Source organism: Uloborus diversus, chromosome 4 (genome assembly GCF_026930045.1).
Source record: "Uloborus diversus isolate 005 chromosome 4, Udiv.v.3.1, whole genome shotgun sequence".
Lineage (NCBI taxonomy): Eukaryota > Metazoa > Arthropoda > Arachnida > Araneae > Uloboridae > Uloborus > Uloborus diversus.
The window spans coordinates 124,319,571-124,345,414 of NC_072734.1; the positions used below are offsets into that span (position 1 = coordinate 124,319,571).

Consider the following 25,844-nt stretch of genomic DNA (forward strand, 5'->3'; position numbering starts at 1 on the left):
TAGAACAATTAAAAGGTCTTTTGGTTCGCCTGTATATTTACAAATAATGTATAGTGAATTTTCTCGCCATTTGGCTTGTACCCATGTTACGGTTCCACGTTATGATAATTTCGTATCTAGCCTTGTGCCCATGTTACGGTTCCACGTTATGATAATTTCGTAATTTACTCGTCCATCTTATGATATTTTTGTTCTAAAAATTCGAATAGGAAAAGAACCTCATCGAATTTTTGAAAAATCGCTTCGAGGTGCACACCTCCATGCTACAAACTAACTTTGTGCCAAATTTCATGAAAATCGACCGAACGGTCTAGGCGCTAAAGATTCTTCAATGCGGTTGTTTCCTTCGGTCAAAAGTACTACTTTTAGTCACTGAAGTTGACAGAATGAGCAAAAATAACAACATAGACAGACCCCAAAAAAAAATACTTTCATTTTCTCAACATTTGTTTTTTAATTATTATTTTTTTTAATATCCTATTTTTCAAACAAGGCATAGTCTTTATAACGTCGCAAGTGATGTACTTTGGCGCGCAATCCACTGGCTTGCTGAATGCTTACGCTTGCTGTCTACCGCGTTTACAGGTTATGATAATTCAGAAGCGAATTAAATGTTGCGCTCTACGCTTGGTATCAACCATGTCGTTGCCACTACATGTGAGTAAAGAATCGAATTAAATATTGCGCTCTGCGCTAATGGCATAAGGGAATGGCATTTCATCACTTGTGACGTCATGTGCAGAAGCGTAAAAATTGAAATTGAACCGATTGAAATTATTTTTTAAAAAATATTAAACTTTGTCAAATTATTTAAAAAATGGTCCAATCCTATATTTTTAAGCATGCTCTTCCAGAAAAAAAAAAAAAAAAAAAACTTTTAAAATTTCGGAAACGACCCCATTATTTTATTTTAAAAGAATAACTTTTTATGTTCTACATAATTCTTATGACAAATCCTTACTGTTGCTATCAAAAATAAAATTTCTAGCTATTTTATTTCTATTTATAAAACAAAATTAAATGTCCCGTTCCGTCACATGGAATGGCCCATTTCATAATTTTTTTATAGTATGACTTTGATAAGTTGTCCTATTTTCTAGACAATGTTTACCTCGTTTTGAGGTTATGCGAGGGCTGCTATTTATATTTCTGGCCGTGGCCTTGGCAACAGAAATCGTTGCTAGGCGACAGCAGACGATTTAAATAGGAAGTTTGATGTTTTTAAACTTAAATTCTTCTGAAAGATTTGCCATTTTTGCTTGATTTGTGTTTACAGTAAAAGTAAAAATTCATCTCGCTTAAAAAATGGAATTGAATCGTAAACATTTTCGTGCCATTATTTTTCATGACTTTCGACGTGGATTGTCAAGAGTCAAGACAAGATTGCTTTGATAAACTTAATTCTTTATACAGCGATAAAGCACCATCTTACAGTACTGTAAAAAACTGGTATAACGAATTTAATCGTGGTCGATGTTCGATCCAGGACGAATTCCGTGCAGATCGTCCTAAAACGGTAGTTATGCCAGAAACTATTGACGCTGTGCGTGAACTGATAAAGCAAGATCGTGATGTGACATACCGTGAGATTGAGAGAGCTCTGGACATTAGTATGACAAGCATCAACAAAATTTTAAATGAACATTTGGCCGTAAAAAAAAATTGTTCGCGTTGGATCCCGCATAATCTGACAAACGTTCAAAGGAACGCTCGTGCCGATTGGTGCAAAGAAATGTTGACAAAATATGTTAAAAGGGTATCAAAGGCTGCTTATAATATTTGCACAGGTGGCAAATCATGGATCTATGCATATGAGCCGGAAACAAAACAGCAATCGACTGTATGGATCTTCCAAGACGAGCCTAATCCAACAAAAGTTGTTCGACAGAGAAGCACATCGAAACAAATGGTTGCCTGTTTCTTTGGAATTACCGGTCATGTGGCAACAGTGCCATTAGAGCAACACAGGACAGTCAATTCTGAATGGTACACGACCATTTGTTTGCCAGAAGTCATATCGGAGAAATTCGAAAAAAGCAGAAGAAAAGGCGAATCATTCTGCGTCATGACAATGAGAGCTCTCACACATTGGCTCAAACAAAGGAATTTCTGAAAGGCGAAAGCATTGAATTAATGGGTCATCCGCTTTACAGCCCTGACTTAGCACCCAATGACTTTTTTTTATTCCCCTACATTAAAAATAAATTACGTGGACAACGATTTTCGACCCCTGAAGAAGCGGTTGATGCATTCAAAATGCATGTTTTGGAGTTACCTAAATCGGAGTGGAAAAATTGCTTCGAAAATTGGTTCAAACGTATGCAAAAGTGTATAGAACTTCATGGAGAATATTTTGAAAAACGGTAAAAACAATTTTGATGATAAAAATTTGTTTTTTCACTATTAGGCAAGAAATATAAATAACAGCCTACGTAGGGCAGGGCAATTGGCTTTCAGTTGGGTTCGGTAAATTTTGTAGTCGTTTTGCAAAAATATTCCAACTCAAATTCGCGCCAATACGTCCTTTTCACTAAACGCCCCAAAAAGAGGTAAACATGGTCAAGGTAATAGCTCAACTTATCAGAGCAAAACTATACAAAAGATGCAAAAAACCTTAATAATATTAACCATTTTGTGAAACAGTGCAAACTGTAATTGCACCTGGTTGAATAAACAATTTCTAAGGTAATGTCTGATGTAAAATTTGCCACCTTATTTATTAGTTTGTGTGGTTATGCATATGGTACCTTTCTAAGACTATTGATAGTATATCTGCCCCTAAATACCCCAATATTTTAAGTCTGTAAGCATACCCCATCTTATTTTTTTGTAAATATGTTCATTTTTTTTCTCTTTAAACCAATCTGTCTGTAAGATAAATAAATACCTTTGTGCTGAACAGTAAAGTAAGAAAAAACAACGTCATTCTTCTTTAAAAACTGCATATTGCACCTAAACTATATGTAAAAACTCCCCGAAAGTACAAACTAAATTGCTGAGAACAGTTTTAATGCTTCACAAGCTTCGTTCAATGAAAAATTCTGAACGTTTTTGAACAACGAATGTTTTATTTAATTCTTATTTTTAATTGTTTGACTTCTGCTTGCAAAAAAAAAAAAAAAAATCTCCAAAATAGCTTTTTTTTTTAAAATTGTAATATTTGTTGCTTTTACATCTAAAATATGTAATCTCGTGTTGAAATTTCATGGAGAGGAGAATTTTTTAAAAATTTACTTAAAATTTTACATCTCTGAGTAACAAAAAGTGCGTGCTCCTGAAAACGTGTTCAAACTTATTCCGCCAAAAAAAAAAAGATAATGTCTGACTTTGAATATTGAAGTTTGCCTTTTCTGACAACCTCTTTTTAATTCTCTTGTCTGAAATAAGAGCCATAAATTAAATCAGAGGCGGTTTTCATGCATTGTTATGAGTCATTAACAAACCCCATCTACGTGCTCGAGGTACAAAAAGGTGTTGGCATAACATCATACTTAACCCTGTTGAAAACTTTCTATGTCTCCAGAACTCTTCGTTCGCCTTTCGTTCTTTGTTTCAAAACCGAAAAAAAAGAAGAAAGTTACCGTGTTTCGTAATATGCTGTTGTTTTGATGTTGACCTTTTCACTAAACGAAAGTGTTACAAATATAAAGCGTATGTTTTCCCCTTATTATTTTTTTTCAACTCCAAAATACGCTGAAGAATTGAATCATGAACTATGAGTGCGCACACAGGAATTTCTCAAGGGGGGGGGAGAGGGATCTAGGAGCAAAGGTCCGCCATTCTCATATCATACTCCAACATGTATCCAAACATATTCTTTTGATTTTATCAATTTTCGGAAACAAAAACCATTTTAAAAAAAGTTAAATAATTAGTTAATAAAATAAATTTATGAAAGATAAAATACTTAATTGAAGCATCAGAAAGCACAAGAATGAATGTATTTACTTTTCTCTTTGTCTTTATAATAAAGCTGAAAGTCTCTCTGTCCGGAGGATGTCTGTAGGATGTCTGGATCTCTGTGACGCGCATAGCGCCTAGACCGTTCGGCCGATTTTCATGAAATTTGGCACAAAGTTAGTTTGTAGCATGGGGGTGTGCACCTCGAAGCGATTTTTCGAAAATTCGATTTGGTTCTTTTTCTATTCCAATTTTAAGAACAAAATTCTCATAAGATGGACGAGTAAAATACGAAATTACCATAACGTGGAACCGTAACATGGGCACAAGCCAATTGGCGAGATACGAAATTATCATAACGTGGAACCGTAACATGGGTACAAGCCAATTGGCGAGAAAATTCACCATACATTATTTGTAAATATACAGGCGAACCAAAAGACCTTTTAATTTCTCTATTACGGGCAAAGCCGTGCGGGTACCACTAGTTAAAAATAAAAGCAGAAAAGCAAAATCATCAGTCTTCTAGAACAATTTATGTTCATATAGAGTTCGAATTTGTTGGAAAGATAGAGAGAAAAACCATCATATTTTTTTTCATTTGTTAAATCTGTAATTATTGTTACCTTAGCTTGTAGTTATTTTACGTACTACATACACAAGATTATATTCGATTTAAAAAACTCAAGGGCTATGGGAGGGGTCCAGACCACTTGAACCCTCCCCTTGTGTGCGCCACTGTGGACTATGCAGACTTGTCATATTTTCTATATTGTCGAACTTTGGACTTGTCTCAGAACGTTCCCATCAAAAGATAAAATCCTCCGATTTTTTTCAAATTCCTCCTTTTGTAGGTAAGATAAACTTCTTATTGCTTGGTTTTCCACGAATTGAAAGTCTTTTCATGAAAGAAATAATGTCAGAGTCAAAACATGATTTCGACTTTTTTTTTTCCTATGTCGTTTTTTTTTAAAATTTATTTATTTATTTATTTATTTTTTATTATCTTATCCGCGCGCGCGCAGTCATTGAATGTCTTATTCATTTCAAAGCCAGAACGTCCAAAGTTATGTAATGTGAAATGACTTGTGTGTTTTGTTTTATAGGCGTAAGATTATTTTATTTTATTTTATTTATTTATTATTATTATTTTTTAAGGGTTGCGGAGTCGGAGGCTTAAAATGCCATGAGTCGGAGTCGGTCATTTTCCCTTCGAGTTTACCGCCCTGTTTTTATTACTACAATTTTATTTGTGTATACGAGGGCTACCTCCCTTACTCGCTGCCGCTCGCCAAACCCCTGAACTGCTGACGCAATCAGAGGCGTCCCAACTTTAAATTTTTGGGAGGGGAAATTCTCAACTTCCTGAATAGTACTCCAAATTTTGTCGAATAATAAAACGTTAGTCTACACATCTAATAAAAAGGGACATTAAAAAATTACAGTATTGCAGTTATGTCTCCAAATGTAGTGAATTGTTAGATAAATTTGAAGGATGTAGCAGGTGACAGTGACCTCCCGTGTCCTCCCATCACGGCGTCCTTGGACGCAATTTCCATCGGATTGCTTTTCTCGCTTTCACGACGCTAACGTATGCTTTGTCACTATCAGATAAAATTAGTTCTCTTTCGAATGAAAAAAAAAAACATTCAAATAAGAGGGGAAAAATGTTTAAATTTAAAGTATCTGATTTTTCAACCCTCCCCCCCCCCCCCCCCAAAAAAAAAAGCCATGATTTTTTACACACTGAAAAAAAAAAAAACTACTGTGTCCAAACACGGGTAGAGAAAGGCACGGTGAACCGTGCCGACCCTTGTTGGAAACATACGAAGTGGAAAATGAGGATTATAAGAGCTTTCACCTTGTTGTTACCACCATGGGTGGCAGTGCCGTCAAAAAGTGCAAAGAGAAAGAGTTATCAAGAGCGGCAAAGGACTGAGACGGGTGCCATTCGTCAGAACAGGCCGTGCGGAGGAAACAAATATGTCGTCTGAACCGCTATCACCATCTCAAATGTCATGCAATCGTGACTCGTAGATGTGTCTATTATGATGTCGGCTGAATAGTTGAAGAGCTTTATCGTAGGGTGCGGACACATTTCTCTTTTGGAAGATACATTTTATATTGGAGTACATACAAACAGAAGTTTTTTTTTTCTTTTCCTTAAGTTATGTATGACAATTGAAACAATTCATTTCACTTGAACTGTACAATTTCCTGCTGATTAAATGATTAATCTGTTGAATGAATACGATGATGTTCTGACGTAGTTAAGCAGTTTGTGCAATCACTCACAAAACCGTTTCACTATGCGTTCTCCCATGTACTTCAGGCATCTTGCTAAGTGAGATTGCGGCAGTACATCCTATGAAACTTAACATACGCAACAATAATATTGGAAAATGTGGTATATTATGAAAAAATATATTTTATTTGACTTGAAAAAGTATGTGTCAGTCGGTGTTTTTCAATCAAATTTGCCCCCCCCCCCCCCATCAGCAAAAAAATAATTTAAAAAATACTGGTGAAAGTTTTTTAACCAATGGGGGGGGGGGATCTTTACTCGACATTAAATAAAAGTTGCATAAGTTAATTGGTTAATTGTTTTTTTTTAATGACAAAAATATAAAGATAAGCGATAAACCTTTGAAAAAAAATGGTAAAAAATTATGAAAAGTAGGCCCAAAATTAACAAGTTGTGTCTGAAAACACTTATTGTAATTATGTCGTCATAGGCGTATATAGAAAATTATTTCATTGCTGATCATTGGCCAAATTTTGATTTACTACCTATTCATTTGGAACGGCAGAACTTCTGTACATTGGTTTTTTCCCTTGTCGTCTGTGCGCTATTTAAAAACCACGTCTTGCTCTAAATTTGCGTTGGATTTTGGAATCCTTTCTTCTTATGTTATTACTCAGTTATTTTGAAAGTGAAAGTGGTAAAAGAAATAATTACTGTCATTCTCTTTAAATTAAGCATTTTATTTCATGCAAGTTTATCGGCCTAATAATTATTTCCTGATGTTTCGCCGGACTATTTCTTATTTTTATACTGGTGTGACAATTTTATTTTATGTGTACTTTTATTTATTAAATTTTCACTGTCTTATTTCAATCTATAGTCTTTACTTTTTGCTCAATTTAAGTATTCACTCATGTATTGTGGATTCTTAAGCTGTATTTTGAAATAAAATTACCAAGTCAATAAAAAATAAATGTCAAAGTTGCAAAGATTCAAATAACGTTTCACCCTTCCCCCCAAAAAAAGTTATAGGTATTGTCAAGAAGTTTGAAATTTATATAAAATAAACACGGTTATTTTAAACAAGATATTTCCTGTTTACGAACTGCTTTCAATGTTCTCGTTTAAGTCCGTAGACTGCCACACCCTGCTCTTCCGGTGATTAATCAATAATAATTTTTTATACTTACGATCCCCTTTTCTTTTCATTTGGGCATTTTTTTTTTCATTTATTTCTGTCATTCTTTGAAAAATGGCTTGCAACTGGTATCTCCGTTTTCTCTGTCATACACTCTTCTTGATTTTTGGAAGTTTTCTGCAGTGCTGCATATTTGCATGTGATGCATAACTATACTTCTTTTTGTGTTATTAAGTGGGAAAAGAAAGAAGCCGAATGGACGAAGTGAATCCGAAAGTTATATTTGAGCCTTTTTACTCCTTTTACATAGTAACGAAAGTATTGTATTTGCGAAAAAAAATTTCACTCAAAAATCAGCCTTAATTTTTATTTTGCTCGTCCCTGAATGAATACTGAGTTTTTTTTTTTTTTTTTTAACCCGACCACACGTGGATATATTCCTAAGAACGTATAGACTTCCGAAATATCCATTTAGACGATCCCAGAGTTAATTACAACGAGTTTTCTCGTGACGTCCGTATGTACGTATGTATGTCGCATAACTCAAAGAACGGTATGTCCTAGAAAGGTGAAATTTGGTACGTAGACTCCTAGTGGAGTCTAGTTGTGTGCCTCCTTTTTTGGTTGCATTCGGAAATTCCAAAGGGGATCTGTTACACCTTTTGGGGGCTGAGGAATCATTGTTAATTTCTATGCTAACTCAAGTGGTGTTATAATTTGGCAAACACTTGGCGATATATGGGCAAGCTTTTTGCCGCGAAGTTTTGTCACCAACTTGGCGAAAAATTCGGCGATTTTTTTTTTTTTTTTAAATTTTTAATTCGGCCAATGTTGGTGATATTTAAAGAATTAACCACTGAATCACTTTTAAATTGCCAATAATGAGGAAATATATCTGCGTAAAACGTTTTTTTTGCTTCGGTTCGTAAGAAACTAGGGGTGAAAATATTTAGTGTTTCCTTGCTTATTCCAAGGCACTATTACCATTAAATTGGAGTAAAAGGAAGTCATGTGATGCACATATCAGCTCGTTTTTTTATTGCTGCATTACTAATTACTAGATTTAGAAAATGCTAAAAAGAAATTTAAATAAAAAAAGAAAAAAGAATAATGCTTCAACAATCAATTATTAAATGAATGAATTACCAACGTTTTAATGCACAAAAATGGCAAACTACTGAAAAATTACGTACATTAAAACGTTGGTAATTCATTCGTTTAATTTTCAAGCACAAAGGTATTATCATCATTCGTTATTATCATCAATTATTGTTATTGAAAATGTAAAGCGTGCTTGTATAATTTAAAAAACAAAATATACTTTGTAGAATGTTTTATCAAATGAAAAAGACAAACAAAACATTTTGCTTAAAATTTTCTGCTTAAAACATTTTTATCTGAATCAATTATGTTATTATTTTCATCTGTTTAATGAAAAATTACAAACTAAAATCGTATGAATACGTTTTGATCTGTGGAATAAAGCAAAATTTTGCAGGAAACACATCACTTCTAGTCTGTACTGCTATTTGATCCACTTCTCGTAAAAAGTAAGGGACAGCGGCAAAAATTAGAAAAAAAAATGAAAATCCACTGATTTTCCATGTTTTTGTTTTTTAAACTTATACGATTTTTTTTTTTTTTTTTTTTTGTGGCGTCGCCATAAGTTCCTCAATACTTGATCAAAAGGAGATTTTTGTCTCATCTAAATTTTGGTTATAACTTGTGGTTAACATTCGAGTCATCCATTGATAGAAGGAGCTTTTTTTTCTCTCACTTCTGTTGGTAGAATCCAACATTTTAAACTCCCAATTAAAAAAGAAGGGGGAGCCCCCTTCCCTCTTATGGATGACTGATGTTGAAAATTTTGATAAATAATGATTAAGGGTTAATCATAGGATTGGTTGATATCTCAATTCAGTACATTGAAAAACTGATTAAAAAACTGCCTTTTTAAAAGTGAAATATTTATTTCCCCTGAGACGTGACTTTTTAATCTTTTTTGTATGCTGTTTCTTTGTGAGGAGCTTCATTAGAGCAAAATAATGGGGACTTACTTTAACCATATTACATTTTAGCTATGCTGTCCTTGTATAGAAAATGCGAGGAGAGTGACATTTTACTTGCACTGAGTCTGTTACCAAATCCTAGAATTTAAGGGAAAATGATATTTTTTCATTCTTATCAACTTAATTAAATTAAATATAACAAATAATTTTTAAAAACCTATTATATAAAACAGCAATGTTGACCAGGAGAGTAACTTTCTGATCAATCACAAATTTTGTTTGGAAAAATAAACGAGCTATTGTTTTCTTATGAATGTAAACACATTGGAAAAATATTTCTGACGATTAAAAAAATATTTTTGGGTCAAGCAATTTTTGTGTTATTCTTCCCAAACACGATAATGTAAAGATTTGGAGAATCACCCAGTAGTCATGTCTGTTTGATACTTCTCCTTTCGTCATATTGATGTCTGTCCTCTTGCAGGAAGGTGTGCCGCCACTGCAGGTGCCCCCGCGAGGAACACGAGGGCCCCAGTGGGGTCTCCAACATGGCGGAGAGCGAACGCATCGTGCACAAGATGGCGGCCCACTTCGGGGCCGGGCCCCCCGTGGACAGGCCCGGCTCGCACTCGGACGACGACTCTGGCTGCGCCCTGGAGGAGTACACGTGGGTGCCACCAGGGCTCAAGCCTGAACAGGTGGGTGTTGATTTGTCTACATCTTTTTTTTTAAATTAAAACAGTACCAATTACGTAAGAAAACATAGGGGTTTGCCCTTAACTATTTTTCGTATTTAAACATTCATTTAGTTGATAAATGTTACAAAACAGTGTGATATTATGCACAATTACATGTTTTTCAGCCAACCTGTTTAGCCACTTGCAAGTAAAATCGAATAGAAATTCCGTGTGACATCATTTTCTACGTGTTAATAGTAAACCCCTCCCCCTTCTTGTTTTAGCATCTATTAGTTGCCAACCCTAATGCGGTAGTTTATTTATACACATGTAAGGACTTAAATGCCCCCACTCCGCAGGTAATTTCATGCTGCGCTTGTACATCCGATTTACCAAACTAAACCTGGAATTTAATTTCTTGTTTCTTCTATACATCCTAAATATAGGATAGCATTCAGGGTTTTTGCCCCCCCCCCCCCCCCCGATTTTTGTACGTTTTTAGTGTGCTGAACCCATTTTGACGATTTTTGGAATGCCTGTCAGTCAGTCTGTTCTCTATATGCATGTGAATGATTTCTGTTGTGTAAACATGTGAACGACGTGCAAGCTAACTAATAAACCTCCGATGCACTAACACACTAATATCTACAGGGAAGTCTGGAGAAATTTTTATTTCTTTGTGGCACAACATGCCCTCCATCGCTCTGTCATCAATTTCTATCCTTTGCGTTTTCGATCGAGGCCCATCTCGGGACGGACTGCCCGAGGTGGCTCATTCTGGGGCCGCAGGTGCGTTCTACGGCAGCTGCCAACCGTGTAATGACGAGAAGGAAAGTAATTACCGCCACACCTAGAGCTACACCCCCACCCCCCTTTCCCTCCGTGACCCCTCCTTCTTTAGATCTGGATTCATCTGAGGAGACGATTGCTGCATGGGGAATGTTTATTATTGCTTGATGGTTATGATGAATTTGTTGTCTCGAGAACAATGGTTACCGGCTCCCCATAATGCTGTGTTTGGTCTTGTGTTAGGTATGGTATTTTGCGTTGTGTTTCGTCGCATTCTTCTTACATTGGTTATGGCGGATGAAATATGTGAAGCAATCTTCCGCATTTCATGTTGCTAATGTGTCTATGTCTGGGTCATCTCGCCATTCTCCGCAGTCTCGTGTCTGTATTTATATTTTACTAGAGGCACCCGCACGGCTTCGCCCGTAATAGAAAAATTAAAGCTCTTTTGGTTCGCCTGTATATTTACAAATAATGTATGGTGAATTTTCTCGCCAATTGGCTTGTACCGACGTTACAGTTCCACGTTATAATAATTTCGTATCTCGCCAATTGGCTTGTGCCCATGTTACGGTTCCACGTTATGATAATTTCGTGATTTATGATAGTTTTCTTCTTAAAATTGGAATAAAAAAAGAACCACATCGAATATTCGAAAAATCGCTTCGAGGTGCACACCCCCATGCTACAAACTAACTTTGTGCCAAATTTCATGAAAATCGGCAGAACGGTCTAGGCGCTTTGCGCGTCACAGACATCCAGACATCCTACAGACATCCAGACATCCTCCGGACAGAGAGACTTTCAGCTTTATTATTAGTAAAGATTTTTCAATTTTTTAAAACGAATGTATTACATTTATGATTTAAAAAGACGGGGAGGGGGGAGGGATATTCTGGACTTTTCATATACAACAGTACATCAGGGATAGCTCGTGGGTCAGTTCTTTTTTCATATATATATATATATATATATATATTTTTATTTTTATGCTAATTTCATATTTTATTTATTGTTATTTATTTATTTATTTACTAGCTGCGTTGCTCGGCTTTGCCCGGTCTACCTCGAAAATAAAAAATTGTGTCAAGTGACGTACATCAAACAATCAGGCTTAAATAAACAAACAAACAAACAAACAAACAAAAAAAAAAAACATCATTTCCCTTGCAAACAATGACGACATATATTAAAGTACTTTTAAGAAATTATATCGAGAAAGATGGATTTAAAAAGCGTAACCACGGAAACACAAAATAAAGTAAGTTTAAGTAATTAAAGTGAAAAAGAAAATGGTTAACAATTTGAGTGGACATGAGATTTTTTGAATTTGATTTTAAAAGATTTGTAACTTTTTTTCCTTTTGACATAGAAGTTTATTTTTTCGACCATAGGTCGAGATAGATCTGAAGTAAAAAATGTCGCTTTTTCCAATGGTGTCAAAAAGAAAACTGTGGGACAATTCGTTCACTTTTTATTAATAGATTTAATGAAGAAAATAGTGCCTAAATTTCAGCTAAGCCAAAAAAAAATCGAGCTAAAAACGCGAATAACTTGAACATTGGAACAAATTGCGTAAAACGCGGGTAATTCTACCCTTTCCAACGATACGTAATGTTAATATATGCAAGTAATTTTACACCTCCATATTCGAGAATTTATGTGAAAATTGGGCCTAAATTGGAATAAAAAAAGAACTACTCGTCGAATTGTTTTCGAACCGGTCTGCAAACTAGTCCAGTCATTTGGTCGAAAAAAAAAAGGGGTTACCTGGAAAGTATCTGGGAGTTTTGAAAATTGGTAATTTTATAGATTTTGATGCGCTCTTTTCGAATTTCCACTTTGCCACCTCGTATCTTTGCCGCTCGCGCCGCCATATTGAAAAGATGGCGTCTAAAAGCGGTATTTTGATGATATCTCCGTTCTGACTTATTTCACGATAAAAACATATTTTACAAAATTAAACTAGAGAAAATTTCCTACAATTTATGTCACAACAATTTTTTCGTAAAATAAATAGCTTCGGCGTACGAGCGCCGCAAAGTAATATTTAGCACGCGTTATCGCAGAATAAGTCGTTCCACACAACTTTGATATTTAGTCATAACACATCGAGGAAACGCAGAGTTTAATTAATACGCATATAGTACAAACACAAATTCAATCGATTTACAAGTTAATTTTTTAACTGCATGAAAACTCACAATTCACAAATTAAAATTATTTTTGTGGTAGAAATGAGCGAGAGGAAAAAGGCAATACGGAAACCAAATTCCATTTCAGTTATTTCTTCCTATCTGCACTAAAACACCAAAATAGACATTTCCAACCAGGCGCCACGTGGATTCCCCCCCTCTCTCCCTTTCCGAAATTTCTACCGGTAGAACTCAATAAAATATTTTAATCAGCGTCATCAGTATGCTTGTTACGAAAAAATTATTGAAAAAATGGCGTCTAAAAGCGGTATTTTGGCGATATCTCCTTCCTGACTTATTTCAAAAAAATCGTATACAAAATTAATTTATGCATTATATATATTAATTTACATACAAAATTAAACAAGAAAAATTTCCTACAATTTATATCATAAAGTTTTTTTTTTTTTGTGGTCAAACAAGCCAGTTGCTTTTTTTTACTTTTCATTCACTGAAACCGTATAAGTCAAGAAGGAAGTCTTCTCCAGCTTTAGCAATGATCTCTGGATCAGCATTTGGATTTTTAAACGCTTTAATAGACTCACTTAAATTTGGATTTTTTTCTTAGTAGGTTAATAAATTTCGTTTTTCCTTGATTAAAAAGGGCACATGTTGTATCACAGCCACTAAAGGCATGCAAGAATAAAATATGATCTGCGGATGTCTTATGATACTGTCAGTTGTATATTGTATTGTCAGTTGTCAGTTGTATATTTGTTGCGAAATTTTTCCTTTTCCTGGTTTGAGCTAGAGCTGTCAAAAGAATAAGAAGATCTACATCTTTCGCCTACAACAATTACAGAATCGAATGCTGAAGAAACACTTATCGCAGTATTGCTTATTAAAGTGTCTGCATCTTCTGTGGCTTGTTTGACCACAAAAAAAAAAAAAAAAAAAACTTTATGATATAAATTGTAGGAAATTTTTCTTGTTTAATTTTGTATGTAAATTAATATATATAATGCATAAATTGATTTTGTATACGATTTTTTTTGTCGTAAAATAAGTCAGAAAGGAGATATCGTCAAAATACCGCTTTTAGACGCCATTTTTTCAATAATTTTTTCGTAACAAGTATACTGATGACGCAGACTAAATTATTTTATTGAGTTCTACCGGTAGAGATTTCGGAAAGGGAGAGAGGGGGGAATCTACGTGGCGCCTGGTTGGAAGAGTATTTCGGTGTTTTAGTGCAGATAGGAAGAAATAACTGAAATAGAATTTGGTTTCCGTATTGCCTTTTTCCTCTCGCTCATTTCTACCATAAAAAGAATTTTAACTTGTGGATTGTGAGTTTTTATGCAGTTAGTAAATTAACTTGTAAATCGATTGAATTTGTGTTTGTACTATATGCTTATTAACTCGATGTGTTATGATAACTAAACCTCTAAGTAGTGTGGAACGACTTATTCTGCGATAACGCGTGTTAAATAATACTTTGAAGGCGCTCGTACGCCGAAGCTATTTATTTTACGAAAAAATTGTTGTGACATAAATTGTAGAAAATTTTCTCTAGTTTAATTTTGTAAAATATGTTTTTATCGTAAAATAAGTCAGAACAGAGATATCATCCAAATACCGCTTTCAGACGCCATTTTTTCAATATGGCGGCGCGAGCGGCAAAGATACGAGGTGGCAAAGTGGAAATTCGAAAAGAGCACATCAAAATCTATAAAATTACCAATTTTCAAAACTCCCGGAAAACTTTGCAGGTAAAACTACTAGATGACTGGACTAAACCTTCCCGGGACTAAAATCAAGATACTACTGTGAAAATTTCAGCGAAATCGGCCGAGTAGTTCTTGAGTTTTGCGCGTTTAAACAAACAGACGCTTTATGTAGACTTCATTTTATACTATGTAGAGATTTTGAGACAAATAACTCAATAACGTTTTCGTTGAATTTAAGGTATGACATTTATCACGTTTTTTTCAATTGAGAGCATGGTTAGAGCAGTCTTTGGTTCGCTCGTAAAGCGTTTCAAAAAGTTTTGTGCACAAAACAGTAATAAAGAGGCAACATATGTCTCCTAAAATTGATAGGTCAACCGAATTTATTATTACATATTTTTTCCCAACGGTTGAAATTACTCTTTCGCAACAAATGAGATGTGTTTTCTTTATATTGCAAGATTTCTTTCAAAAAGCTACAAATTGTTCCGTCATTGCAATATTAATATAGCAAAAATACTAACTAATTCATTCAGCAAACTACAAGAGGTTGACTTTGGATGTTCCGCACGTAACGCTTGCAAATAATTTAAATTGTTAGTAACAAAATTATTAAATAAGAATATAAATGTTCGGAGTATTTTTGTATAAACCGTAAAGATTAAAAAATATGCTTACTCCTGTTAAGTTAAAATATTAAGATCTATAACAAAATGTTGGTGAAATTATAGAGTCTGATTGTCCCGCACGTGACAATGAAATGGTTCTTTACTATGCACAAAGCTAATTTTGCCAAAACGCACTAACAATGCCATACCTCCAACTTTTCCGAGCCGGGACAAATCCCTAAACTACCGCCCTATAACCCATCTTCCTTTAAGTTTTTTTTTAAAATTGAGTTACAATGAACCCCCCCCCCCCCCCCACACAACACACACACAAATAGGGTGGAATTGTGAATTGGACGCCCCTAGAAGTTCTCGTCGGGGCTACTACCCCGGCTTGCTCTCACTCAGGGATACCCGTCTAAGGGGGGTGGGGTCATGGCGCGAACTGTGCCATTAAAATTTTTAAAGGGGTTGTTTTGAGGGGTATTTTTAGTGGGGTGGGGTGCACCTTGCTCCCGCTAGATCTGGCACTGCGCATTTATTACGATTGCGCACAAAATTCAGCCTGGAGTCAAAAATATCAAATGAATTTGGTAAGTAAAGTAACCAAATATAGCAACCTTCTGCTTTTCGGTCTCACTTGCTGACATATGTTGGTTTTCAAGCACGTTTCCTCTTTCTCACTTAGCTACATGTTTGCGCAGAGACTAGGGGGGACTCTGGAAAAAAAAATCTTTCTGCAAGTGTAAATAATCATATTTATTTAAAATTTTTATTTTTTTTATTCGTTTTCCTTGGAAGATCACGTACTCATGTGCAGACACAGAGGATGGTAGGCCCGTAATTTAGGGGGGGGGGGGGCTCAGGAGGCAGCAATTGCCCCCTCCTCCCGATTTTGAGAAATCATTGTATTTACATATATGGGGGCTTAGCTGTAGCTGTTTTTCGATGTTATATGCATTGAGTATGTGCCCTTTGACCCCCCCCCCCCGGAAGAATGCGAAATGACGGGCCTGATAGAGAAGCCGTCACTGCAGTACGCGTTGTCATTATTTCTTTTATAGCAAAGAGACAATGATTTGAAAAAAAAAAAGCATTCATTAAAAAGCATAAAAACAAGAGTTAGAAATGGTTGATCCAGGAGAAAGATAGCCAGCCATTGTTAAGAAGTATACAAAATAAAATAAAATAAATACAAATAAAAATTTGATCGAGTGACTCTTTTATATTCACCATCGGAGTAGTGAAATAAAATAAAGCTTTCCTACAATAGTCTTGAAAACAATATGCTTCAAGAACTGCTTATTAATGGCAAAAGAATTATAACGTTTACCAAATCGAGTTTTAAAAACATTACGTGGTTAAAAATTCGCTCTCCTAAACAAATGCTCCGAAGAATGGAAGAACAATTTGAGAGTTGAATAACGAGAAGGAAGCTGCATTGGAGTGATCAATTACCATCATTTAAATCAGTGATTCTCAACTTGTGGTTCGCGAGCAATTTTCATGTGGTCCATGAACAGCCAATAAAAACTTATCTGTCATTTTTATAGTTGTAATTAAATTTATTAAAGAATACTTTTAGATTCATCTCATTTCACTTCATATAATTGCTATGAATCTATTATTTGTGCCGTATGTGGTCCGCTATAAGAATTCGGAAGGGTACCGAGTGATCCTCAGGAGCGAAAAGGTTGAGAACCACTGCCCTAGATAACACAAATGGAAGTAAAACATACTTTCTCTCTTTAATTATTTGATAACAAAAGCAACGTCCTGTCCATGTCATTCCGTCACAGTAATTCCTCTTGGAACCTCTGGCTCGGCCTAAGAAATTCCAATTCGAATTACCTTCCAGCTTCAAACGCGTGCCAGCCTGATCTTGGATGAAAGTTCTACTCTGAAATGCATAGGTACATAGTTATAATGTGCACTCACACATACACAAGATAACAGATTTTATATCTGCTAGACTGCTAGAGAAAATTTAAATGTACAAGCTATGTAGTGAAGAGCTAGAAATGTAATCGTTATAAGGTGTCAGACAAGGGTGCCCCGAACTAAAATATTTGCAAAAGCAAAAATTCTCAATTTGCCGAATGAAATTCCATCTTTAACGAATAGAATACGAGCATGCTCACATGTCATGCATACATAACATGTAATGAGAAGAACATAAGGCATTACTAAAAAAAAATTAATTTAAAAAAATGAAATAGAATCTTAATATGTTGCAGTATTTTCGCCAAAATTGCCGGATCGCCAGCAAAATTTGCCAAATAAGAAAAATTTTCGAGCACTCTTCTCCCGTGGGTGACTTATAGGTCGAATTCGCCCATTTTCTCAAAATATGTATGTGACGATTTTGAGACAGCGGCGCAGCGAGGGAGTCGTTAATCCTAAGGCCCCTATAGTGGAGGAGCCGACGCATCCGCCATTTCGGAGCAAACTTGATCCAGTGCTTGGTAGTGAGAGCATTGCTGCTGACGTTTACATTTCTTTAGCATGTGTTAAATTGAGTCAAATAGGTGGTTGTTCGGCTGTTAATTGTGTAAACAGCTCCAAAAAAGGATTTCAGCTCTTCATATTTCTAGCAGATGCAGAAAGAAAAAAGAAATGGATAAATAATAGCGCACGAAGTGACTGGCAGCCTGGGAACGACGCCAACAATTTTTAAAATTTCGCCAATGCTCACCTTCGCTCTCCGACTCTCTCGTTCCCTGTTTGGCGAATGGTTGCCAATAAAGGTAGCTTTTCCTGTAGTACGCTTGCTCCAAAATGGCGGATGCGTCGGCCTCTCCAGTTATAGGGGCTCTAGTTAATCCCACCCTCCAAGGCCGTGGTTTTATACCGTATTATCTATCCTATTAGACTAACACATCCCCCGATACTTTTAAGCAGATATATTTTTAACGCCACTACACGCGTATTTCACTTTGAAATCAGGGGTGCCCATCCCCCCCAAGCTCAATGGCGCAAATTCCCCCCCAAAAATTTTCTCGCTTTCGAATCGGGTTAAATATAACAATTTTTAGAGTGCGTTATTTCCAATCAAATTCATGGGGGGGGGGGGTAGCACTAACAAATAGCATTTGAACTGAAATATTGTTGGATTGTTGACCTGCCTTGCCTTCCCAAATTTTACAACGTGCACCTTGAGTAAAGAAGTTTTGGGTACTTCTGAATTTTGTTACAACTTATTTTTTTTTCTTTTTAAAACGTGTGAACAATTACAGGAAGAGTGGATTCAACTTTCTGGCTTAGGATGCAGTCATTACTAGATGTATACAATATGAACCTATACAATATGAATCTTATTTTATTGTCATTTAGATAGAGGGTTCGAAGGTTTGTCCTCCGGAAAATTTTCGAAATGGTAGTTTTAAAACCAGTTTTAGACAATCTCTGGTAATGTTTGAGGGATAAAAGGTTTGGTGTGTCCTTCCCGGTAGTTTTTCAATATTGAAACTTTAAAAGCGCAATTTTAGATAGTTTAACGTTGTGTGAAAGAGGGCTTTCCTTTGTTTTCAAAATTGTAATTCTAAAAACGCAGTTTTAGACTTTCTGTGGTAATGTTAGGGAAAGAAGAGATACTAGGGCTTTCCCCAGGAAAATTTTCAAAATTAAAGTCTTAAAAACGCTATCTATGGTTGGAGGAAGAGCAGTTTTCTGAAATTGAAGCTCTAAAATCGCAATTGTAGAAGACATTTGTGACGTTAAGAAAACGAGTTTTCTGAAGCTCTCCCGAAATTTTCTCGAAATTGAAGCCCCGAAAACCAAATTTAACACGATTTTTTAATAATGTTGACGAGAGTAGGGGGGAGGGAGAGGAGTGCTCCACTTAAATTTTCGAACTTGTAGCTTTAAAAACAGTTTTGATAGATCTGGATAATGTTAGTAGAAGGTGAACTTCGGTGCCATTCCCCCGGCAATTGTTTGAATTTGATACTCAAAAAACTCAAATCTAGGCTTGTCTTTGGTCGTGTTAAAGAAAGAGAAAGAAGAGGGGAATTCAGGGGCTCTCTCCTATAAATTTTTCAAAATTGCAGTTCGACAATTGCAGTTTTAGATGACTCTTGATGATAAAGAGGGTGTTGTTCTGGCGCTACGGGGGGGGGGGGGGGCGCTCTCCTGGAAGTTTCCCAAAATTGAAGTTGCATATCCAAAAAAGATGGACCAGACTCACCGTGACAGATGTGTTTCGGAAATCCTCAAAAAATGGATTCAGCTATTCAGCACACATCAAAAATCAGAACCCGAGAGTTAAATGAATAAAATATCCTTCTATACATGTCGGATACAGAAGAAAGTAAATATGATTTAAGAAACATAATTTAAACAGCTTAAGAACAGACTGTTCTACCTCCATCAGCGAAAACCAACATCACTGAAAGTTTTAATAAAAATCATCTAATGATAAATTGGAACAATCAGTTTAAAAACGGTAGAGAAGATGGAGTAAAGTGAAATGAGAAAAATTCTTCACTAGCTTAAGCTCGTTATTGAAGAAAATATATTAATTGTCAATTGGAGGGATAAAAAATATGTTATTCGCAAACTTCAAAACTAGTTCTTAACGATTGTCGAGGTGCAAATGAATCCATGGAAGACTGGAGCATACTGGTCAGAATAATTACAAACAATAAAACATTTTTCACCTCTCTCCCTCTCATCATTTTTACACACGCATTCATCATGCAGAATTGTGCTACTTCCAGAAAATTTATACAACATTGAAAAGAAATCAAATCGTCTGATCCAGCTTTGAAACGGACACCACCTCCATGCCGTCTGTGATGTTCCCTTCATTGAAAAAGAGACACGGTCATTAAATTTTGGAGAGTACCAGGGCCGTCGCTAGGTCAAAAAAATTGGTGAGGCGGGGGGGGGGGGAGTACGCTTTTGGCGGCCCGTTAATTGTTTCAAACGCATGTTCCAATATGCAGAGCGAGAGAAGATTTGTCTTCTGGTTTAACAGGGATATTCATATTACTAGACCTTAGTACTTGAATCGTAAGGATAATATTCAGTCAGAATTAGGGAATGTCAGAGGGCTACCTTCTTGCATTATTTCGATATTGAAGACATAAAAATGCTGTTTTAGACTATATTTTAAGTTTGGGAGGAAGGGGGAGAGGAGGTCCAGGATAGTCTCTCCCGATAATTTTTCCAAATTTAAGTTATCAACACAATCGTACGTTATATTTAATTATGTTCAGGGAGGAGGAGGTCCGGGGCTCACCCCCGGGAATTTTTAACACTTATTTGAAAAACACAGTTTTTACACGACATTATGGTGATGTTAAGGGAGGGAGAGACTCAAGGACATCGTTCTATAATTTTTCAAAATGCAAACTTCAAACACGCATTTCCAATTGGGAATTATTTGTGATTGTGACATGTAAAGGGGGGTCTGGGGGCTCTCCCCCGGGAAAAATCTGAAAATTGTAGTTTGAAAAATGCAGTTTTAAATGATATATGGTGATATTAAGGGGAAGAGAAATGCGCCCCCCACACAAAATTTTTTGAAATTTTAAAGCCTTAAAAACGCGATTGTAGTTTTTTTTTTTTTTTTTTTTGAAATTTAGTGCACCGCCAGTTTCTTGAAATTAAAGCTCCGAAAACGTAATCTAAGCCAACCTTCGATGAAAGGGGAGTTTTGAAGGGGCTTGAGACCAGAAATATTTCGTAATTGAAGCAATAAAAGCGAGATTTAAGACATTTTTCGATGATATTGGCGAGAGAGGAGGGGGGGGGGGGGTGGCATCTCTCGAAAAAAATTTCCATTTGTTGGAGCCGCAGTTTTAGGAGATTTTTGGTAATGTTAATGGGTGGGGAGATTTGGAGCCCTCCCCTTGCAAATTTTCAAAATTGAAATTCAATTAATGCAATCGTAGACGCTTTTAAATACTGTTAGAGGAGTAGAAGATTTTGGAGATCTCCCCCGAAAAATTCTCTGAATTGAAACCTTAACAATGACATTTCTGAGGATCTTCAGTAATATTTGGAGAACGACAGTTTCGGGACACCTCAAGAAGTTTTTTTTTTAAATTAAAGTCCAAAATACGAAATTTGTTCGACCTTGAATGATGATGAGTGATTAATTGAGAAGGCGTTTCTTGGAGGTTACATTGGGAGCACTCTCACGGCTTTTCGAAATTGCAGTCCTAAATACTTAGGTGTAGGCCATCTTTAATGACGTTAGGGTAAGGGATGATGTTTGAGAACGTTTTCTCGGGAATTTTTCAAAACCTAAGTTTTAAAAACTCACTTCCAGGATAGCTTTGGGGACGTAAAAAGAAGGGTTTAGAGTTCCCCACTCTTCCTTTCAGTTTGGCTACGTCCCTCCTATCTTCATGGTAAATTTCAATAATTGATAAACATATTGTGGTTTTTTTTTTTCCAATTTTCCTTTGCCAAACACGATTATTTGTTTGGATTTTCCATAATAAAGTTTTCAATTTCCCGCCTAATATTTTTATTTTCTTGCAATACAAACGTTTGTGACCTTAGAAAAAGGACTTTTAACATTTTGAACGGATGTGGTAATTTTCTGCGATACCTTAGGTCTCTATTCCACTTCATTTTATTTTAAATATGCCACCTGCATTTCTTCAAACTTTCATTTATTTACGATTTTTAGATTCAAATATTAGAGCTTTTGAGTATTCATTATAATACCTTGAATCTCTCTTTGCATTTAACATTTTTTTTCTCTATCTCTCTATTTCAAATTTATTTCGGCGACCAATACATTTTTCTCCACTTAGCAATAATTTTCAGAACAACATTTTTTTATCCCCATCCCCCCAAAAAAAAAGTATATAAACATGGGAATGTTTCGGCGACCCCTATCCCATGGGCTGTCCTATTTATTTCTGTATTTTTTTTTTTTTTTAAACTGCAGAACCATGAAGCATGGTTTTGTGTAACCAGGTCCGCCGAGAGACAAGGCGTGCAACATGTTAGTTTGGTCGCCTGTCCTCCCTCCCATTATTCAAATTTTACTCTATGCACAATAGTTTAATTCGAGTCGAGCCCATAGTTTCCGACTTGGCAGACATACGCACTCTGCGGTCTAGTGAAGAGTGTACTGTACTGAATACATTTTTTTTTTTTTTTGTGTTAATAAAAATGTTTGATGTGTACATTTCCGCGGCCCTTACTCTTGATAAAAGAGAATCATGAATGTTCCTTAATTCCTTCCTAAATTGTATTTTAAGATTACATTTTCTATTCAAATTTGACAGAAAAAATACTTTTTGTCACTAATATTTCACTTGTTCATTTATGATTACTATTTTAATTTTTTAAAACGACGAAGAGTTTTCCTTCGTTAGTTGCATCGCTGAAATGAAATTGGCGGCCGCACTTCTGAAAAACGGGGGGGGGGGGGGCTTGCTTCGGCGACGGCCCTGAAAAATACGCGAAAAAAGTATTATTAATGCATCTATTTCTTGTTGAATGAGTTTAAATATTTTTTTCTTTTCAAAATTCAAAAATTTCATGTTCTAAATAAAAAAAAAAAAAAACCTTCTGCAAAAAAAATCCCCCCCAAAAATTTTGATGGCGCAACTTGCGCCATAATCCCCCCCTGTGGGCACCCCTGCTTTGAAAATCGGAAATACACCTTAAAAATTTAGTTAAGCTTGTTTTCATGTATTGTACCGAAAATAAATTTATTGTCGTGAAAAATTAGAGTTTCCCCACGATATTAAATATATTGTTTAAGGTACAAAACTTGTAAACATACTTGACCACATTTTTGACGTGTATTTCCAAATGTCAAATTCCAAAGGGCAAAAATGTCTTCTTTCCCTACCATCTTCCAATTTCACCTTAGAACAGGAATTTCAAACTTTTTCGAATCGCGTTATCCTTTGAGGAAAGGCACCCTGGTATACTATTCCCTACATATTATTGTTACCATGGACACTTCGCTGCACCCCAGAGTGCCGCGGTACCAAATTCGGGAACCTCCGCCTTAAAAAGTTAATTTTTCATGGAACCAATCGCAATTCTGGTCTTCACTATTTTCATTATCTTTCACTCCTCCGAAATGAAAATTGTGACTTCTCATAGCAGAAATCTCCCCCCCCCCCTTCCTCGAGAAAATATTCTAGCTGCACTGGTGAGCTGAGGTACTGCTTTGGAGAGGTAAGGAAGTGCTATGAGTCTTTGCTTTTTTTCTAGTCTGAGAATTTTTGGTAGGTAATTGCTTCTGAAAAGATAAATAATTCTACTGTTAACTTTAAGAAATATTTTTCCAAGTAAACTTATTACAGGGCAATGCCCGTGTAAGCCAGGTGCATATCTAGGAGAGGGAGTATTTCGGAATATATCTCCCTCTGATAGAATTTTTCCTTGTTTGATCATAAAATAAAAGACTAAAACTAATCCTCCCTCCCTCTCTTGAAATTTTTTTCATCTACGCCACTGATACACACACAAGTAGTAAAAATTCTAAAATAGAAAGAAGTATTCTAATTAGTCGTTCGGCACTTCTCAAGTGTGACTAATTACAGTATGCGAGGTGACCTTATAAGTGGATGACCTTTTGCGCCTTACACACTTACAACGAGTTTTAAAGCTAATATATAAATATTTAAATATCAATAAATAAAATGACAAAATAAATTAATAAAAATAAAGGTCACATAGGTTTAACGGAGGGGTACAAGGGTTACTTGCAAAAAAATTATAATGATGTCGGAGAGTTTCAAAGCTGCAAAATATTATAGTAATGTACTACTTACAGTTTTGCATGTTCTTGACGTTTATCTCTGAAGATGAACCGAATTGGAACTAAAGTTATGGTTAACGATTAATTAACTTTGATATACGTGTGTGGTCCAAGGCGATTATTTTGATTCTTGTGAGAAAACATGAGGTCGAATGTTTATTGTTGTTTATAATTGTAGATATTTTTCGACTGAAAACGGGCTATCTCAGTAACCTTGATATTTAACGGTAATTACGCCACCGTTCCAGATTCTAAAGGAAGAGTTGCGACCTCCTTGTTCAAATCTGTGGAGTGGACATAGCATGAATGAAACTGCCGTGGGCAAGTAGAGGGCAGTAAAGTCGTTTCTTCAAATGGCTCGAAAACTAATTTCTGCAAATACTGCTGTTTACCTGCCCACGGTAGAAAAATTCTGCGAAGGGTGATGAACTTGAGACAAAAAAATAACGTACTCTCTTTCATTCTTTCTTTGTCACGGACTGCATTCTTATGGCTGCTTTATCCTTTTCCACGCGGTCCAGAACATAAAAGTAAATTATTTTTAAATTTTGTTAGTTGTATCATTAAATTCATTGAACCTACGGTTGTTTTTAGAGCTAACCCAAACTTCAATTGCTTGTGAAGAGGGGGGGGGGGATAGACTTGTTAGTGACAAATTCAAGTTTTCGCAACCAAACACACAATTTTTGAAATATTGTTGTATTTATTTATTTCGTTTTTTTTTTCTTTGAATTGTTAGACTTTATAGTTGATTGCTCCATGTTTCTAAAAGTTATAATTTAGCAAAACATTCAGGCTATCTTTTCAAACTTGTTACTCGTACTAAATACTATACAGAAAGAGTGCACTTTTGTATGATATTTATTTCTGAAAAGAAATCGACAAAAAATGAACTATCTATGCAGTGAGAAACGGATGTAGTTGAAGTATTAAAAAAAAAACCCTTATCCAAAAAAAAAAAGAAAGAAAAAAACTCTACTTATTGTAAAGCAGACAAAATGAAGATAAAAAATATTCTAAACGAATTCATTTGTATTTTTGTGTATATTTGCTAGAAGAAATTCTTAACTTGATACGTTCATAATTGCCGTATCACCCGCATCTAAGGATCTTAGTTAAAAGACACGGGACATTGCCTTCGCCACAAAGCAATGGATCATGTGATTCGCCATCAAACCAATCGCAACGCGAATAAAACTGAAAAAAGTACTGGCAACGCGGATGCCAGTACCTTTTACCGCAAAATATCAGAAATCTTTTTTGCAGAGCAACCTCACCATTCACTTTGCCAAAAAAAAAAAAAAAAAAAAAAAAAACTCTCACTATTTGCGGGTTAATTGGCTTAATCGGTCTATCATAAAGCTTGGTGAGCTTCTATATTTAGTTCTCCGTTTCGTTCTTTATTATTTTTTTAATGGTGTTTTGTGAAAAGTTGATTGTGAAGGTATGCTCCTCCGCACGCTTCGCCTTCAAGTAGATGCGAAAGCTAAGAAAGAAAAAGAGAGAGAGAAATATAGCTATGGTGGATCTGCGATAAGATATAGAAACTCAATTCAATGGTGAAAAAGTGAGGAAGCACAAAAACGCATTAAGATAAGGCTTATCAAAAAATTGTACTGTTGATGAACGTCTTTAATGGATGCTAATTAATGCTGAATTTTTGCTGTCGACACTTGAACTATTAAGCATGTAACTTTTGCTAGTTTCCTTTTGCAGATGCGGCGAAGTGAAAGTTCATCATTTGTATGCTTTCTGTAGAGAGGTAAAATTCTTTGTTGTTTTGAGGTAGGCAGTGGTGGGGAATACTTATTTGAATGAAAGTGATAGCAGAGTAAAAAAATTATTGTTAATTCTCGCAGCTCAATTTTGT

General features: G+C 35.6%; 1 protein-coding gene across 1 annotated transcript in view; it reads left to right on the plus strand.

Annotated features, from left to right (window-relative positions):
* LOC129219827 (protein prickle-like) overlaps positions 1 to 25,844 on the plus strand; it is a 102,028-nt gene that overhangs the window by 15,301 nt on the left and 60,883 nt on the right. Inside the window, exon 2 of the mRNA XM_054854131.1 lies at positions 9,777 to 9,990. Within this exon, the coding sequence (XP_054710106.1) occupies positions 9,777 to 9,990 (214 nt within the window). The remainder of the gene's footprint in view (positions 1 to 9,776; positions 9,991 to 25,844) is intronic.